Source organism: Armigeres subalbatus, chromosome 2 (assembly GCF_024139115.2).
Source record: "Armigeres subalbatus isolate Guangzhou_Male chromosome 2, GZ_Asu_2, whole genome shotgun sequence".
Lineage (NCBI taxonomy): Eukaryota > Metazoa > Arthropoda > Insecta > Diptera > Culicidae > Armigeres > Armigeres subalbatus.
The window spans coordinates 361,719,851-361,740,682 of record NC_085140.1 but is presented as its reverse complement, the minus strand read 5'-3'; the positions used below and the strand labels follow the sequence as shown (position 1 = coordinate 361,740,682).

At 37.0% G+C, this 20,832-nt stretch overlaps 1 protein-coding gene across 1 annotated transcript in view; it reads left to right on the top strand.

The window, feature by feature from the left end:
• LOC134212997 (kinesin-like protein CG14535) overlaps positions 1 to 20,832 on the top strand; it is a 501,209-nt gene that overhangs the window by 426,026 nt on the left and 54,351 nt on the right. The window contains exon 8 of the mRNA XM_062691425.1: positions 7,794 to 8,045. Coding sequence (XP_062547409.1) covers positions 7,794 to 8,045 — 252 coding nt within the window. The remainder of the gene's footprint in view (positions 1 to 7,793; positions 8,046 to 20,832) is intronic.

Genomic DNA, 20,832 nt, shown 5'->3' with positions numbered 1-20,832 from the left:
AATACTCAGGGTGGCGGCTTAGCTGTATATGTACGCTCAACAATTCCGTTTGAAGAGGTATCAAACGAACATGACAATGGATTTCATCATGTACAAATTCGTATCGATGTTGGAGAGTCACCGCTGCCAATACATGCATTGTACAGGCCTCCTGCGTTCGATTTGTCAACGTTTTTTACAAAGTTAGACACGATATGCGCCACAGCAGGGCGCAATGGACTATCAATCATCGTCGGTGATGTCAACATCCCAACGAACCACACTGAGTGCCGCATCGTAAATGAATACTCAAATATATTACGCTGTTACAACTTTTCGGTAACGAACACATTCTCTACAAGACCTTCAAGTGGAAATATACTAGACCATACAATATGTTCTGGCACACTGAACAGTTCAGTGATCAATGAGACGATTCGTACTGATCTTAGTGATCACAGCTTGGTGATGTCAACATTTTCTCTCCAAAAACCTGTTCTTAAACAGCTTCTTGTGAAAACTATAGTTCGCAACAATAAACTAAATGCTGATTTTCAAAATGCGATGGCCCGTGTACCAGACGAAAGTGCGGAGTGCAAAATGCAGTTCGTCTTGAACACCTACAAAGAATTAAAAGAGAAACATTCAAAATCGGTTAGTATGGAAGCCAAGGATTTGTCCATGGATGTCTTTTGATATTTGGAAATTGATCAAAATCAAAGATAACTTATTAAGGAGAGTTAGAAGAAATCCAAATAACGTTCGTAATAAAGAGTTGTTGGATCATGTAAATAGGAAGGTGAAAAGGGCAAAGGATCATGCCAAGAAAGAATACTACTGTAAACTTTTTTCCACTAACAACCAGAAGAAGAGCTGGACGAATATAAATAAAATCCTTGGAAGAGGGAAAGAAATGAATGACGCTGTGAAGCTGAGCTTGAATGGGCATTGTACTACTGATGGGCCTACAGTTGCTAACGCCTTCAATGACTTTTTTTGCTCGATCGGACCCCAGCTTGCTGCATCAATCCATAGTAACCAAGAAATAAATAGATTTAATACTCTGACTCCTCGAAGAGACTCGATCTTTCTGTCACCAGCAACAGAACAAGAAGTTATATTACTGATAAAAGATTTAAAAAATGGCAAAAGTTGTGGTGTCGACGCAGTTTCAGCCGAGTTTATCAAGCATCATCATTATACTTTCTCCACACTCTTGCGGGATTTATTCAACGATTGTATCTCTTTGGGCACTTTTCCTGATTTTTTGAAAACCGCGAGGGTAATTCCCATTCATAAAGGTGGAAGCAAATCGGACATCAATAATTACCGTCCAGTATCTATCTTATCGGTTATAAGTAAAATATTGGAGAACTTACTTGTCTTCAGAATAATCAATTTCCTGCGAGAACACGAAGTCCTGTACAATCGTCAGTATGGATTTAGAGAAGGAGCTAGTACGTGGACCGCTGCTTGCGAATTGGTAGATGAAATTTATGAAGCTTTCGATGGACGAAAAATAGAAGGAGTTCTGTTTCTTGATTTGAAGAAGGCCTTTGATACAATTGATCACAATGTATTACTGCGTACATTGGCGTAACTAATGAAAAATTCTAGGGGGGGCTAACTTTTTTTAAACTTTTCTATTTTAACACTCATAACACAGAAAGTTTACCATTTTCGCTCGATTCAACTGATGTATATTGTTGGTCTACCAGATATCAATGTAATGGACGACTTAAATATTTCAAATGATGTTCATCGACGCTTAGCCCTGTTACAAAAATCTAGAAATCTTGTAGGATTCCTAAAATCCTTGATAGGTTCAGAAAAAGATAGGTGTTGGGCTCACCGTAAATGGAATGTGAAGCACGATCCTGATTTTTAAAGGATTTTTTGATTTGCTTCGAACCTAGAATACATTATAAATTAAATATTGAATAAATTAGTTAGTTAAACTCTTTTCGCCAGCTTTCAATTCAGTGGCCTGACAATTCCTACGAGATTTCAAACGGGGATCTGACCACAACAAACTAACGCTTCTTTTCTGTTAGAATAACTTCTAGGATGATTTAAAAAAAATCAGTTTTGCATCCCAATACAACTTATTGGTCGTTAATTTTCAATTTAGTTAAAAAAAACAAATGAACACATAGGAACATTTAACACATATTTTCTCTCAGTAGGTCTATTTCACGCCTACTGAGACATTTTCACTGGTTTCATTGCTGTAGCGACAATAGGAGTTTAGAGAATTAAATAGTATGCGTAGTTTCTAAAATCCATCCGAAAGAATACAAAGTTCTTTCTTATTCAACTTTTAGTTACCTCTACTTGAAATCTAAGAGTTTTACCGAACCTTTCTCAAGAAGCCTACAGTAATAATTAAAATGCGCTGCAGCTTTTATGATTGGTATTAGTTAGAAAGGTTAAGATCATACGCTCGATTTAGATAACAATTACTCACAAAACCCTGGAAAAACTTGAAAATCTCAAGGAATTGTCCATTATCCATTAGGTACTTGTAATACTAATAAATAATATATTTTTTAATTTACTTGTTGATGAGATATTTCCTTTGGTATTTCATAAGTTATAACGTGTTTTGAGGGGTCTAAATTTTGTTGTGAGCAAGCCTTATAACAATTGCTCGAAGTTCAAAACTTGAGCGAATAGATTGCTGTAGTGTTTCGAAGAGAGTAATTGGATAATGAAGACAATCCTCTCTCTGCATTTACCCCCGTATATAATCAGTGGACTAGATATGCGTAATACTTATACAAAGTATCAAATTTTCTAGGGGGGGCTAGCCAGATCCTAGGTGGGGCTATAGCCCCCCCTAGCCCCCCTGTAGTTACGCCAATGACTGCGTAAGCTTCACTGTTACGGCATAAGAGGGACAGCGAATGACCTACTGAAGAGCTATTTAACAGGGCGAAAACAATATGTTTCAATAAATGGTGCATACAGTGAAGAAAAACTCGTTTCGGTAGGAGTTCCTCAAGGGAGCAATGTGGGACCTTTGCTATTTCTCTTATACATAAACGATATCGCAAACCTAAAATTGAATGGAAAACCTCGCTTGTTTGCTGATGATACTTCGCTTTCATACCAAAACATCAATCCGGATGCGATAATTCATCAGATGAAGGAGGATCTGTATATTCTACGAGAGTATTTTGCTGAGAACATGCTGTCATTGAACCTTGCAAAAACAAAATATATTCTCTTTCACTCACCTCGTTTAAGAGTTCCCCCCACGACGATCTTATAATCGGTTCAATGAGCTTAGACAAGGCAGCATCTTTCAAGTACCTTGGCCTTATTTTCGATCCAAAATTGCAATGGAATGATCATATATCCCCGTTACAACGCGAAGTGAGCGCTACGTGTGGAGTACTTTGGAAAGTTTCTAAATACTTGCCCAAAAAAAGCATGCTATTAGTTTATTATGCTTTTGTACAATCCAAACTTCAATACTTGGTATCCATTTGGGGTGCTGCATCCAGAACCGGCCTGAAAAGATTGCAATCTACCCAGAATCGTTGTTTGAAACTTCTCTACAAGCGACCTCAGCTTTATTCTACCCTGAGACTATACAGTGAAGCTGATGAAGCAGTCTTACCTATTTCTGCCCTACGAGAGAAGGAATGCCTAGTGCAAGTGCATAGCATGTTAACGAATCTGCTCACCCTGCATAATCAACCTTTGCCACGAACAACAAATCGGTACCCATTGAGAAGTCAGGCTATTTTATCGATAAACTGCCCAAGAACAGAAACTGGGAAAAAAAATTTCACATACTTTGGTTACCACAAGTATAATGGTTTGCAATTCCATATAAGGTCCTAGAGGAACATGCATCACTTCAAGAAAAAGGTTTTGTCACTGATTAGAAGCAAGATTGTAACCTACATATGCTGAAAGTCGCCGTGTTCGTAACAGAAATTGTGAAACCTATCGTTGATGCACACCGACGATGCCACGGATCCAGCTCCACCTAGTAGCTCCTGTTCCTTGTCGCTCGGTCATTTGGAATCGTCAGTTTCTCTTCCAGGTAACAGGAATTGGTATATGTCTGGCCGAAGTCAAGATACTGCTCCCTGTTTAAATGAATCTAATGAATCATGACGATGTCATGGTTTTAGATGCCTCTACAGCTCCTGCTTCTAGAATCAGTTAGCTAGAATTGCCAGTTTCTCTTCCAGCGCTACCTACTGTCAATGAACACCAGACGATGACGCGGCTCTAGATCCACCTGATGGCTCCTGTTCCTTGCTGCTCGGTCAGTTTTAATCTTCTGTCGCTAAGCTACCCATCGAACCTAGGATCATTCATTAACGTTGCCCATGAAGTGACTTGTATAGTGTTGAGTTGCATTTAACATTAGTTAGTAGTAATTTATAGATTATAAGTCATTGAGAGTAGCATAAGAATTTAAATATGTATTGATGAACTTATTGCACTTCCTTTAAAGAGAATGAATTCTCATTGGAAGTGCACCGAAATTGTAAAGAGGTTTGAAAAGAAGAGGAGGTTTTATGCCTTTGGGAGAAGTGATTCAAATGAATACCACTCCCAGAAGCTTTTCCCTGCTCCAAGCAATAAAGATATGAAAAAAAAAGAATGTTTTGGAAATCCTCAAAATTATCCGAATTTTATTTTGTTGCCCCCTCAAAATATAATTTTTTGGCAAAAAAATCCGAGGGGGGGGGACAAAATAGTTCTAAAATATTTGTATCGGCCTAATTAAATAAAAAAAAAACATAATCGCAAAAATCTTTCAGCGTCTCAGTTTGAACCATGTATGTAGATCGAGAAATAATTGAATACTTTCCAGGGATTGAATCCTAAAGAGAAAGTGCAAGTCTCTCACTTATCATCTCTGTGTACATACCTATACGATATGTAGCATACCGCGAGAAACTTGTTGTGGGTAGGACAAATAGGAAATGCTGATAGACTATTGTATTGTATCACTGCCATTCATAACAATAGATATTGATATTGAATTAATTACTTCCTCTTACATGGAAGTAAGGCACTCGCCAACAGTCGAGATCTGCCTGACCATGCCAATGCTGGAAGGGAAATGATGCTTAGTTGGACATCTATACGTAAAAAAGGCGCAGAGGAATCGTTTTGTTAGAACGTGAATCATAGAAAGAACAAAGAACAAACTTTATGGAGTTCAGAATCCCTCACCAGATTTCAAGCGGGCTTCGAGATGTTTCTGGTTCCTCTTCTTTCAAAAAATGTTTTCATCAATACCGATAGAAGGATTAATCAGGCGATTTCTTATGTATATTAGTCCAATCACCACTGAAATCACAATGATAACAAAGAAGGAACATATAAAGATTTACAGCTATCAAAATAAACCATGGAAGCGAGGAAATATTTGCGTGATCAGAACATTATCCACTTCCGCCGCAGTGTTTCATACCAGGGGTAAGTGTAAAATCTTTAAATTATTTGCTTTCATGGTACAAACCACTACAAATTGAATGTGATTAGTTCAATTGTATTATAATGATCACCTGTGAATCAAATCCACCGGAAAAAGGAACAATGTGTGTAAATAAGCATTGATTTTATGAATGCAAAAAATAACTTCTCGCAAAACCTAAAATGACATTATACACTACACCCAGTGGACCAGTGGAGAGCTTTTCGCTTTACGAAAAATTTTCTCCTTACCGGGGCGGGAATCGAACCCACACTCCACAGCACATGAGTCTAGACGATTGACATCGCTAACCGCACGGCCACGAAGCCCATGAAGCTGACTCGGCACTGATTAACTTGAGAATTTCGGGGGAACGAGTTCTTGTTAGCTGATGTAAAGCACCGTTCGTCAAATGGACCTTCCAGAACAATCGCTACTGGTTAGAAAATTATCCCATCAGTTTCCTTATCGGTCGATCTACTGGTAAAAGCTTCCAAACTTGTGCCGCGATAACAACAATGATTTTACAAAATTAAATTAGATATACCACCAAGAGCGCTCTCAGTTATTAAAACAAAAATTTGGTTTAGATTTAATTGCTTAACAATTTACGTTTCATTACTTTGCTTTTAAGTAAATTATAATGATTCCATCGGCTTAAACACAATACTACTGTATTGCAAAATGAAATACATGTTCCATATATTGCAAGTGAAGCAATACACTTCCATTGTCCAGCCTTTTCACTAACATTCTCGGTCACCATCAGAAGATTAGATTCGGGCCAATCATTGCATGATCCGATGACATTTTTCACACTATTTAACTGTACTTCCTATCCCTTACCAGGACAATCGTTCACCCAAAGCGACCCATTCGGACAACCACAAGCCACATTTTCAAGGGAGGGTTACAGCAAGACAGATAAACCGAAGAACCGAACCCACTACAACTGACTGCAATATTGATTAGCCCAATAAAGACTTTGACGATGCTTGCTACCCAAGAAGCGAAGCGATGTACGTACACGTTGCGTTATAACCCGCACATGCACCCAGCAACATGCTCACGTCTGATAGAGATAGATTGATCTATCCACACATAATTAACTTTATTCAATTAGGGAGCGTGGTTTTGCGCTTGGTCGTTCAATCATGGTCTCATTCCCCGTCCTCGCCGATCCACGACTCGGAAACTTGACTCCGGCGACGGAAGTCCCACTCCGTAGGGTCAAACTACGTTGATGAAGATATGGCTTTCCGGGCTGCTTCACAGCTGAAAATTTCCCCCTTCGTTGGGCACCCTTCCCTCTTGTAGGGATTCCTTCAAAAGAACTTCGGACTAAGGGAATGCAACTTCTTTCCCTTCTTTTCTGGGGATGGCTTCTACTTGCCCGAAGGCTCCGTCGCCGTCGCGCCGATAAGTTGATATAAAAAAGAGGGTGTTGAATCACTTTCATCTAATTAGGGCCGGTGCATTCCGGAAGATTATTGATTTTTATTTTCTTCTAGGGTTGATTGCGTTCGGAGTCAACCATGGCTCGGCAGAAAGCTTATACTGAATCACTTGGTGGTGTTTCATTAAATTAAAGAGCGTAATAAAAACGAATCTCACTCTATTTAATAACTTGAGTATGAAAGGTCAGCAGAAGCGCTTATAGATGATGAAAGTAGGATATTTGTGGGTGTCTGAATCGGACTGTCGGAATAACAGTAAAAGCAAAATAAACATTTTAGAATACTAACAAATCAGTAACAAGCAATTCTATTTCTAACTCTGGCGTCGATTTTAGTGATGACCCTTTTAACTATCAGAAAATCACTAATTTTAGAAATCGGACGACGATATCATTTTTTAATTGGCCCTTATCCGCTAAAGCTGAGAAAGGTAAATCGATACTTTTTAAAACTGTTTTTACATTTTATTTTTTTGCGTATTGAATAGCGTCGATCATGGTCATTTTTTCAAATTATTGGTTTTTCGAAACCATTCTGGTCCCAAACAACTATGCAGAATTTGGGCCCGATTGATTGCTTCCTCGCTTTTCGCATCGCATCTGAAGTTTGTATGGAAATTCGTAGAAGTCACTCAACAATCTATCTATAAAACTTAAAAATTCTCTATGGTTACGGATGGGTTATTTCCTGCAGGGTCACATTCTCAAAAACTCACTTGACAATTTATGTTGGAACTAGCAACGTGTAATTGAACTTAAAGATGCAATGCGGCTTTAGAGGTGTATGCCAAAGCGTAATAGCCTGCCAATACCGAAACTATTTTCATGAAATTTGAATCCCACTTCCACTCGAACAACAATTCTCATTCTGTCTCTCTCTCTCGCTCTCTCTGTCTATTCCTCCCGCAGGTCAAAGTGATGCTCCGTGTTTCCGATGACCCGCCATCGAAAACGGCATCCGGTGGTGAAGAGCCTCAGCAGCAGCAGCCCAGCGGAAGCAACAACTACCTGACGGTGGACAAGAAGAAACGCCAGGTGACGCTGTGTGAAACGCAAACCAACTTAGCCTGCGGCGTCGGTGGCACCCAGGAACGAGGACCCATGGTGTCGGCACCGAAAATGTTTGCATTCGATGCATTATTTACGACCGAGGACTCGCAGGTATCGTATTCGTGTTTCGCCCTGTAGCCATATCCGTCCTATATATAGCGGCATAGTTGGTGGGTACCCGCCGACCAAGTGCATGAATATGATATGGATTTTCGGTTTTGTATAAAGGAAGGGTTGACCTCGCACTCGGCTCACGGAAGATGCATTTGCAAGAGGAGTTTCGATAGAGGTTTTGAAGGGTTTTCTGGTTTTTCAACCCAACAGGGGATGAAACATGATTACTAAGGTAGAATATTTAATCTATTCTTCGCATTTAATGCACTGGAATAAGCCACCCGTTGTGGTTTTGAAGCCATATCATATTAGTAATTTGCATATGGTGAGAGACATGGAATGAAAGTAATTAAAATAAGGAATATTTAATGATAAGTCGATTTTAAAAACGGCTATGCAGTATTGAAGATTGAAACAAGATGTATATTTGTCCGACGTTTCGACACGGGGATGTAGAAATATGTTAATTTCACTATGTCTGCATTTGTTAAGGAGAAATGATGTGTTTCACTGAGAAAAAATCATGGGACAGTATGTGCGGTTACTTTGCCTTTTAAAAGCAAAAGAAACCGCATACCAGTCCCACCCTTTTGAATTGTGTCATGCGTGTTCATTGTGTCACTAAGGAAACAACTGTCACTTGTTTTATATTGGCTAGAGTCGGATCGTTTTGCGCATACGTTTGGTGAACATTATACCGGATCTATACCGTGGGGCATCAAAATCCGTACACTTAAGCACCTTAGTATATGAAAAAGTCACTAGAAAACAGAAATCGAATGCAAATGAAACGTTTGTTATTGACACAGGAGCGTGAAAGCTTCTACTTTTGAAGTGTTTCACATTTACACTATAAAAACTACGAAAAACATGATAAAATAGAAAAATATATTAGCTCTTTTAGTGGAATGTATTTAACCGTCTAAGACGAATTAAGTACTCTCCATTTAATTCCACCAGTTAATCTCCATACTCTCCATTAATTCCACCAGTTAATGATTAACTGGTGGAATTAAATGGAGAGTACTTAATTCGTCTTAGACGGTTATGATAAAATAATAAATTATATCAACTACTCCTAAATCGAAATCCGTCCACAGGACGTTTCAAGCGAAGCAAAGTATGGACCATGGCTGTGAAGAAACGGCGTCTGATTCGCCTCTTATAGTTGCGAATGAAGATGAGCAAGATGATCCTGGAAATTATGGAAATAACTATGGTGATGTAACATTAAATGAAAACCTGTTTTCCATAAGTGCAGACAACTCTGATGGCAGTTTTTTTTGGTACCCAGTCGGAGAAATCTAGATCGCAGTGAAAAAGGACGAAGAAAGAAGCAAGAAAGCGAGACGGCTGTGGCCACAATACTTGAGAATTTCGGCTACAGCAAGGAATGTGGCAATTTGGTTTCAAAGGCTGACAGGATCGATATCTATAATAGCTTTTGGTCCTTCGATGCAGCAGTTCAGAAGTATTTTATGCGGGAAAGGGTTATACGTGAAGCCGTAAAAAGACGCAGTCGAAATGCTTTCTCCGGGGAAAATCTGCGAAAGCGTCACTCGTATGAGTTTCATATTCGAGCAGTGGCAAGTGATAAAGTGCCGAAAGTTTGCCGAAAGTTCTTACTCAACACGTTCGGATACGGGAAACATTGTGGGAAAATATTGAGATATTAAAAGTGGAACTAGACTAATATTCATACGAATTTGAAAAGAAATCTCGCTTAACTTTTCAAAAGGTCCTAAGTAACATTTTTTGTCATGATTTAATTTGAGTGCTGCAATCAAAAGCTGGCATATTGATCTGTTGATTGCACTATTCAAATTAATTCATGAAAAAAATGTTACTTAGATCCTTTTGAAAAGTTAAGCGAGAAATATTATCTATCGTATGGTTGATGATGCTGACGATGATGAAGAAGGTAAACCAAGATCTCTCGGGGAAACTATGAGCGAAGCACTGAAAAATATACCTCTGTCAAAACCCACACAGCAAATAATTTTGAAAATTCAACGACGTTTAAAATTGCATCTTATTCCATCAAACGAATTAACATTCGATATTCAATAAAATTTGACTGAATTTTACAAGCAAGCACAGTTTAAATTTATTTGGATTTAAAATAATAGTGAGATCGATTGAATGTTACGTTTATTTGCATGCTCCAAATATGTGCATGAGAATACATTTAAAATCACAACATATTTTTATCTGTGCACTACAACAACTATAATCCGTGTGATTCGCATTATCGTCGTGAACATGCACCCAACTGATTATACTTGCCATATGACTTGTCTGTTAGGAAAATGTACGAGACAGAAGTGACCTACCAGTATTATTTTCGAATCTTGGAAAAAAAATATATTTCTATACACAGATAAAAATATGTTGTGATTTTAAGTCTATTTTCATGCACATATTTGGAGCATGCAAATAAACGTAACATTCAATCGATCTTACTGTTCTTGTAAATCGAAATAAATTTAAACCGTGCTCGGTTCTAAAATTCAATAAAATTTAATTGAACATCGAATGTTTATTCGTTTGTTCGGACTTGCTGCTATTTTACACGTCATTGAATTTTCAAAACTATTTTCTGTGTAGTGAAATTGTGACATGTGCAAAACATATATTTCGGAAACGCAGCACCAAAAAACCTCTGGACATTCCGATGACAATCAACCTTTAATCGAGTCTTGCGCCATATGCATAGAGTACATGGATCACAGACAGCTATATGTAGCAGCCCGATCGGAATACCGAGATTATGAAGAATCCGTTAAACCAGGCCACGTGGTTTAGCGGTCGACCTACAGAAGGTGCGTGTGAAATTTGTCACATACCTTATATTAGCGAACGGATTTTGCAGACCTACCACGTTTAGAAGGGCTCAAAGCGGTCGTTTTTTCTCAACGGCTTATTGCTTTCAACGAAACATTTGCTAACGTCGGCAATTACACAAAGTCTGTGCACACAAAGTCGCGTGCGTCTGTGCACACAATGTTAGCGGTCGATCCTCAAACGACATTGCTGGTAGGGTGGTCGGTATTGACCATTTTCGACAAATACCGGTATTCGGTATTTAGTGGAGTCAATACCGGTAATACCGGTAAAATACCGGTATTGGTGAAAATTTCTGGAATTAAAAAAAAATGGACTTTTCAATGAAAAACAATATTTGTTGACAAACTTCAAATGTTAAAGTCATTGCTTGTTGAGCTGGGCAACTAATCTCCCAATCCGCATCGGATTTTGTTAGCAAAGTTTCAAGTTGCTGAGAATGCTCTCTCTGGTTCAACGGACTTCAGGCAAATGGTTTCAAGAACGTTGACAATCAGTATCAAGCAGTAGCGTAGCTAGAAAATTGGTCTGGGGGGGGTGTTCTGAATATTTTTTTTTTCGAAAAAAAAATTCTTCCAAAAATTTTGTTTCTGGGGGGGGGTTATACCCAAAACCACCCCCGTGGCTACGCCACTGGTATCAAGTAATTGTCCCTAATCCCTTCAGATTCATAGAACATAGATACGAACATAGATTCGTAGAAGAATTCTTTTCGGATTACTTGTAAGGAACCTAGCGTCAACGTAGTTTCCACCGGCAACGAAAGTGCTTTGCTCTGCTGCAGGCTCTTCACGAGTTGTTTTATAATCGATAACGCTTCAAGATCTCGTCCGCTTGCTGATTGCTTTACGACAGATTATAAAAAAAGCAAAAAGATCGGCGTATTCTGATCGTCTCTCTTGATTTTGTTCTTTGAGAGTATCGAAAAAGGTGGCGGAGAGTTCTGTGGCTTGATTTGATAATTGCTTCAACATTAATTGGAGCGCTACATTGGCTTCATATAGAGTGCAGAACTGGCAATATAGTACAGAGAATTCTGTTTTTACAAGATTTTTTTTTCGCTCGTAACTTTGATCGTGTGCCTTCAATTTGCCACCGAAGTTTTCGCAATATGTATCAAAAAATCATGAATAATTCAAACAAAAATCAAATGGTTATTAATATGCGGTAAACATTTAGGACCAGTGCAAAATTGAGAAAATGTAAATCGTTTAAAATCAGAATCCAGTGTAGTTCCACTGCAGCCTGAACAGGTTAGAATTAATTCACCTACCGCCAAAAAACCATCATCACTGAAGTTGAATTTGAATTGAAACTTCAAATCGATCATAGTTTTTTAAACGGACCCCTCCAACTCATAGAACCATTTGAGCATGGGTAACATCCCGAGCAGAGACCGCTATCAAACTATTATCAGAATGATAACATATCGTTCTGTCGATTTGTTCTCAAGGAGTTTAGAAAATAATTATTTAATAACTAATCTAGCTCGTAGGTCTTGATATCGCATATGAGTTCTATCAAATAAGTTATTCAGCAAGATATAAGTATTTTGATATCACTGTATGATCCAAATATCAAAATAATCTCGAAATGTTTATGCTCCATATAATTACAGGTCGGACTCGATTATCCGGAGTATCGATTTTATTTTCACTCCGGATAATCGAATCCTCCGGATAATCGAATCACCACAAAAAAAAAATCAAATTTGCAATTAAATAACAGAAAATTGTTTTATTTTATTTGCAGTGGTGTAGTCAAAATTTATTTGAGAAAAACATTGATTAATCCACCTAGCGGAATCGGTGACTTTCTGGGGTAATATGGAAAAATAGTATTTTTGCCAAAACATCTGAGTCCATAGTCGGATTCAGTCAATTTTCAATATGAAATGATAAGACAGGATTCCCATTTGAATGCAACTTGATGGTTGGCAATAGGTGTCAATAAAATAGCTAGACTATTAAGTTTTTGTACAATGAATAGTATGTTTGCCTTTATTTCTTTTGAGTCCATTGTCCGATCCATTAAATTAACAATACTAAACAATGCTTCAATAGGAAACAGGATTTCCCATTAAATGCAACCAGTTGGAAGCAAATAAGAATAAGGATAAGTACCGCAAAATGGGTTAGATTTTGTGCACTCAAAAACACAGACATCACCTCAATTCGCTGACCATAGACGGTCGGTATATAATACTACACCCAAAAAACAAATCTGACAATTATTGTATAAAATCTGGGCATATACAATTCTGTAAGCTTTTTATACAAATATTGTATTAAAATAATTATACAGTTTCTGTAAGGTTCTTATGCAGAACTGTATTAAAATCTGCCATCCCCTGGTTGGGTGATTCATATATGAATCTGCTAGCCATCTAAAATAATGTTAAAAATTTAAAGATAATTTGGGAGATTTCCTTTGGAAGCTGGAAGGGGTCGCCGTGTTCACAACTAACAATTTGGTTTTGCTGAAGTTGTTAACTAAACCTAAACTCTGCTCACCTAAATGAACGTCCATAAATTACATAAGTGTGACAATCCATGCACAATTTTAAAATGATTGATATAAAAAGTTTGATTTTTGCATTACGAAATTAATGGATTATAGGGGGATATTCTGCAAGATAAATTCCTTTACAAAACCTCCAATTATAAGGAGATCGGTTCTGATTATGCATTTCTACTTCCAGAAAAATATATTAAGCTCGTTTAGTGGAATGTATTAAACCGTCTAAGACGAATTAAGTACTGTCCATTTAATTCCACCAGTTAATTTTCGTTATCTTTGCAGATACGTATTTCGACCACAACTGTGTGGTCGTCTTCAGTATCTTGTACTTGAGTCGAGTCAAGTACAAGACACTGAAGACGACCACACAGTTGTGGTCGAAATACGTATCTGCAAAGATAACGAAAATTAACTGGTGGAATTAAATGGACAGTACTTAATTCGTCTTAGACGTTCATTTCTACTTGTTTTACTCATGGTCCTCAATTACAATTGTACTAGAACAAACCGTTTTATCACAACGTCGTTGGGGGAAATATTCATCTGCTCTTTTTTCGCAGTTGAATCATGTGATGAGCAATTTTTTTTTCATGTCTTGTTATGATCGAAAAAACTTGAGGCTTCTTGTCTATCGTCGTTAATATATATTAAAAGCGAATTCTGCCATCCTTGTTATGCACCCAAACTATGGCGGCGAGGTTACGCTTTCATGTGTCGAATGAGTGACTGCTTCATCAATTTTGGAACCACATTGGATTGATATAAATAGCAAATCTGAAGATGTTGTCTCAAATGCAACAGCTTAATTGACAATCGATCATGAAATTACATGACAGAAAAAAGAGAAAACAGACTTCCACGGGAAAGTACTTGGAGCGAGAAGTTTGTGGACATGTTTTAGAGAAAATAGTTTATACATGGAATTAAGATTAAATAGATAAAACACCCCTACTGCAGTCCCTACCATTCCAGCTACGTTCATGGTTCTTCATATAATAATATTTTGTATGAATATGGCAGTAATATATTCATTTGAATTCATGGATTTGACATACAAGCCTATAGTCAAATTTCAATATAAAAAATAGCACCATTTCAACCCCCTCGAACAACCTTGGTACGTCCCATATTGCTAAAATAATCGTATTGTATATTATAATATTGAAATTTAAAAATAAAAATAAAAAAAATCGAGGAAAAAAAATACTCCGGATAATCGAGTCTAAAATTCCGGATAATCGAACTCCGGATAATCGAGTCCCCGGATAATCGAGTCTCCGGATAATCGAGTCCGACTGTATTATCATAATGAAAACTCATTGTGCAAATTGAACGAAAAATGCTTGAAATGATAATAAGTTTTTTTTTGCTTATAGAGATATCAATAAATATTATCATTTTGTTATTTCTCATACAACATTCAGTTCTCCTTTTTGATGTGATTGCTAATAACTCGTTCACAGGGTCACCAAAATGAGATATTAAAAATGAAAGTATCAAAATATCGAAAACAGTCATTGGCAATTTGACAGATGGTGAATGACTATTATGATAGATTTTTGCCGTAGCATGAACGTCGCCAAAGATGCTTACTTGTGCAAAGGTTCATTCATGCGCGCGTTGAATCGTTGTTAGTGTTTGTTACACGGTAAGTCTTTACTACTTGTATCCGCATATTTGTTCCATCTTTGCTGGATTTCCTATTTTTATGGGCCAGGTATGCGATTACTGGCAGTTTAGTTGATATAAGTAGATGAAAAATATTCGAGATTTTTTATACTGACAGCAAAATGTGAAATACCGAAAATACCGGTATTTCCCGTCTCTAATACCGGTATTTTCGGTACTCAAAATTGGACGGTAATACCGGTATTACCGGTTTCGGTACTACAACACTCCAGTAAAATGCTAATATCTTTGCCTAATAAACTCTAATCTTCTCGCGGTTTTCAGCATAACATTCTATATTAAACTCTACAAGAACTGAATGAGGATCATTGTTCTTGATCGTAAATTGTGCGGTCCAACTGCAAATCACTGTTTTTTGATGTTTCTGCATACATTTTTCCATATAAACTTCCAACGAGTTTAGCACCGCCCAAACGTTGACCGATTTGCCTGAAATTTTGTCCAGAGCATCAGGGCATCAAATAGGACCGAATAAGAGAGCGGCCCATCAAAAAAATTGGAAAAGTCTTTTTTGAGCCACCCTAATATTCAGATAAAAGAATTGATGCTAAAGTTTTTTTAACCCCACACTTTTATGGCTGCAGACAGCTTCCATGCTGCTGTAGAAGGATCAATGCGGAAAGTCCCTTTAATAACCTTCGAGGACTTTCGAACGGTGGTCACAAACGCAAAATCGGATGCTGATTTCGACCTAGAAAAGCAACTGAAGAAAAGAAAGTTAACCTCGAGGCATTGACGCTGACAGGAAAGCCGGTTTGTTGAAAGTTATTTTGCCACTAATCGAAGAAGACAAGAAAGTGTATTGGGTTGATTTGCCCCAAACTGGGATTAACAATTGATTCAAGAACAGATTTACTGTCGGTTATTTTATAAAATAATAAAAAATAATATAAAATAATATTTTTTTAACATTTTTCAAATGTTATTTTCTTTTTAATAATAGTTCTAAGAATAATAAGAATAAACACAATCGAAAAATAAGAATTTCAAGTAGTTTTTATCACTACTTCAATAAAGAGACTCATATACGGTTACTTTTAATATGAGATTCAAATACGGTTACTTTTAAGATGGGACAAATCGACTAGGTATTTTTTTCGAAATTTCAGAACAAATAATATGGATTAATTGAAAGGCACAAAAATATGAACCAATATAGGACCATTGCTTATTTAATCTCATAAATGATGAAAAGTCATATGGGACAGTTATGCGATTACAAGCAGAATAGCTCCCATAGTCAAACTAGATGAAAAAGATGAATGTACATTTATAAACCAAAAATATAAACAAATTAGAATGATCTCACCGAAATCCTTTGTCCAGTTTGAAAAATTGAGAATCCTGCTCTAAGGTCGAAAGACAAAAGGTCGAAAGCCAAAAGGTTGAAAGGATAACAGGTCAAAGGCCAAAAGGACGAAATGATAAAAGGTCGAAGGGTCAAAATGTCGAAGGGACAAAAGGTCGAAACAAAAAATCTGAGTCAAAAGGTCGAAAGTAATAATATCAAAGGACAAAAAGTCGAAGGATAAAAAGTCAAAAGAACAATAGATAGAAATAACGGTTGTAGGACAAAAGGTCGAAAGTCAAAAAGTCGAGAATCCAAAACTCGTAGATCAAAAGGTCGAATGTCGAAAAAATAGGCAAAACGTCGAGTTATATTCAACAATTCTTTTGCGCATTTATGTTTATATATGTTTTACCTGATAATACTTCATTGTTGAATTTCTCCTTCTATTAGCCAAAGGCTGTTCATTCGGTATTCGCATATTTATATATATATTTGTGTTTCACTAGAATAAATTTTATTGTTGAGTGTTTCCTTCTTTTAATCATAGAATTTTCTGTCAAATTTCGCACATTTAAATTTATTTGTGTTTAACTGTATTTTTATTGTTGATTTTTTCCTTCTTCCATTCATTATTGCTAGGCTTTAGTAACTTCAATTGTAATTCCTGAAAATAGTTCTTTACTCATTTTAATCAAAATGATCATTCAAAATATATTATTTCTCGCGCTTAGTATAATAAGGCCGTAACTGCATTGATCGCTTTCTCTTCGTCGATATTTTATTTTTATTAATTCAGCGAATTTCGGCCCCCTAAGGTGAACTTTATTGTTTGTTGAAGGATGGTTGCCTCTTGCACCAGAAACAACAATCACGGTTGTAATTGCTTAACCAGTTCAGTTACAAACGAAACAAAAAATAGATTAAGATAAATCGATCAATGCAGTTACGCCCTTGTGATACTAAGTGCGAGATTTTAGCTTAACTTACCATCCAACAGTAATTTTATTTTTATGTGCTCAAAAGATGATACATTTTTGCTTACAAAGTTTGTTTTTAAGTAATCACTAGCGAACAATACCCAGCTTTGCCCGGGTATTTGTGTTGCAAGTGTCATATATGTACTGAACTATTTGCAGCACCGCACTCTAGATCAATTTCCGTACTATTGTTACTTTTTCCTCAACCCAAAGTTGTATTCCGCCGATTTTTAACCTTCACCAGCTTCTTGTATATACAAATCTTACGGATCCCAAGACGAATCAATTAGGGAGGAAATTTTGCAAATCGGTCAACCCGTTCTTGAGTTAAATCGTCATGAAAGGAATTTGAACTCATTTTTATTCATAGAGATAGACGAATGTTATAAATTTATTTTAATCATTAGAAACCGTTACGTTACGCTGTAAAGTCCCCAGGTAACCGTAAGCCTTAAAATAAGCCGTACGGGCGACTATAATGCTAGCACAGAACTAACAAGCTTTATACTGGCTCTGTAATAGCCCTATATTGCCGAAAAGGCGAAATATAATGCTAATGGTTACCTGGGTAGGGAGGGGCATCGAATTGCACAAATTTGCGTTACGTGATTTGTAAATGTAAGTACAAGTAATCCTCTAACGCCCATAACCGCCTTTGATATTTTTTTTGTAATTTTTAATTGTTCAGATTTAAAAAAGTGTTCGATGTCGATCAATAATATAAACAAGCATTGAGCTTGTTCAAATCTGACTAAATATTGAGTAAAAGTTCTCGAAGGAGATTTGAAAGCTACGTTAAGTGAAAAAGCCGCCTGTCTCATATTTTACTCTCCCGTAAATGATAAAAAATACTGACGTGAAAAGAATGGCATAGAGGTGAGCCAGCCCAGGGCTGCAAGCCCACTAATAAAGACACACAAAAAAACGTGGGAAAGGTGGCTGTCTTCATAAGAGGAATTATTGATGGTCATCTTTGAATGACAGAGATATTAACAGCTTTCCCTTTCCCCCTTCTTTCCCTCACGATGGAGCACCAGCAATCAATGACAGGAAATAACAATGGCGTTGTAACAATTCAAAGCATGGAAAAGCAATTACAAAGGTATGGCGATATTTCACTGCAATATTCACCAAAAGAATCGATTCACATATCGATCAATATTCCTCAAGTATTGACGCTTGTTATTAAGTTAGGGATCTCAACCAATTATGTTGACGGAAATGACGAATACAAAGACTTGCTGTATTATTGTGAAGTTCATTGATTACGCCTTGGTACCATGTTTGAGAGATTTTTTTTTTTCGAAAAGAAAACGGCACTATTTTATCAAGATAAAGAAAAACCACTGCTCGAGCTGAATGATCCTGAATAGATGAGTGACTTGGCTTTTCTAGCAGATATCGCCAAACATCTCAATGACTTTAACATAAAGCACTTTGGCACAGTGGGTTGCTGAAATCTGGTACATTTTTCTCATCCTGTTGAAAACAGTTTATGCAAATCTGTTGGTAAAGTAACGAAATATTCCATTCTATCAACACCGTTTACCGATGTGAATATTTTACCTGATATGTGACAAATGGATTCCTAATGCAACCACAAAACAAAAAAGATTATTTAAACTCAATAAAATCGTGCTTAGTTTTTTTAGAAAATGAAAAAAAAAACACTGATAATTTTGATCATCGAAAAGGTCCGAATATTTTCTGGCCCGCCAGCAAGTGTGAATTCTAGAAATTGGCCCATGGCTTGAAAAGGTTGGGCAGGCCTGGCCTAAAATGTGTTCAGATCGGTTTTAGAAAGCAAAATAGTTATTTTGTGCAAAAACAAAAATGTGATGTTATAGGGTTAAGTAACCTCTAAAGAAAAGCGCCTGTTTAAAACATAAGGCATACCTCGTTATAACAGTCTATGATTAATGAAACCTTCAATTTCTGTCTATTCGACTTTTATTTTCTGTCAACCTTTTGTCCCTTCGATCTTCCGTCCTTTCGACCGTTTGATCCAATTATTTTTTCAACCTTTTCCTTCAACCTTCTGTCATTTTTTCGACCCTCTTGTCTTTCGACCTTTTGTCCTTTCAAACTTTAGACTTTCGACCTTTTGTCCTTTCGATATGTTGTCCTTCCGTCATTTCATCCTTTCGACTTTTTGTACTTTTGACCTTTTATCTTTTCGACCTTTTGTCCTCTCGATTTTTTATCCTTTCGACCATTTGTCCTTTCGACCTTTTGTCCTTTCGACTTTTTGTCTTTTCTACCTTCTGTTAATAATTATTTGCGAGCGTCTTAGGGGAAAATGTTACACGGTTTTAAAAAAAATTGTCTTCCTTTTACTTCCACTACATTGTTTCTTCGTATCTACACAAATACGTATTTCGTCCACTACTTGTGGACATCTTCAGTGTGTTGTTTATCGACTCGATACACACTCGACAACACACTGAAGATGTCAACAAGTAGTGGACTAAATACGTATTTGTGTAGATACATTCTGTTCCTTCGACCTTTTAACTTTCGGCCTTTTGACACAGATTCTGCTCTGAAGAGTTATTGTCCCTGGTTCCGATTAGGGACAATCCAGAGTCTATTATATAGAGTTGCGCAAAGAGGATCTTCTTACTCTTATTCTGAATGATGCTCTTGTTATTATGTTGAAAACTTTCATTTTTGTTCAACCCTTCAAGTGACTTCACGGGAGTGATCACTTCTAAAGCTTTTAATTCGATAACCAAAGTCACCTACAGAGTGCAAACACGTGAGTTTCTGGTTGCAACTTTATTGGGGGGTGTATTGAAGTTTTTTGAAGCTGTTTCTAGAACAAATCTAATACATTTCAATTCATGAGTTTTAATTCGCCATAATAATCATCAGGCGATAACAATACTTCCGCCTTACCCACAATCATTTGTTTACTTTGCTCGATAGGTAGACGGTTTGACAGTTCAATAGGTAGATTTGGCTTCACTCTTTGCGTAACTCTATATAGGGGAACGGTTCGCCACTTCATCTCATAGCTCCTATTTCCATCCCATCAAAAACAAAGCAATGGAAAGGAATTTGGTTTGTTTATTATTTTTGTGATTTTTTTCAGCAGTGAGCACGCATGTTGACAAAAAGAAGCGACGAATTTGATGCCGTATTTCTTTGTTTGGCGATGAGATGGATATATGTACAGTGAGATTGAGATCGGAGCAGTTCCCCTATAATAGACTCTGGGACAATCAATTGATGATTGCGCCAACGAGAGAGAACTCTAGATTGCTGCTTTTTAATTGAAACTTGATGATTGCGCCAACAAATATATTTTTCGTCGCAGCATGCGTGAAGTAAAAAAAATTACAGTTATGCGTTGCTTCCGTATTGAGTGGTGTGCTCTTGAAACGCGAGTACTTTTGAATTTGTATTCCTTGAGGATTGTCCTTAATGCATTCTTCTGCTTTAGTCTTTATCATTAACATCT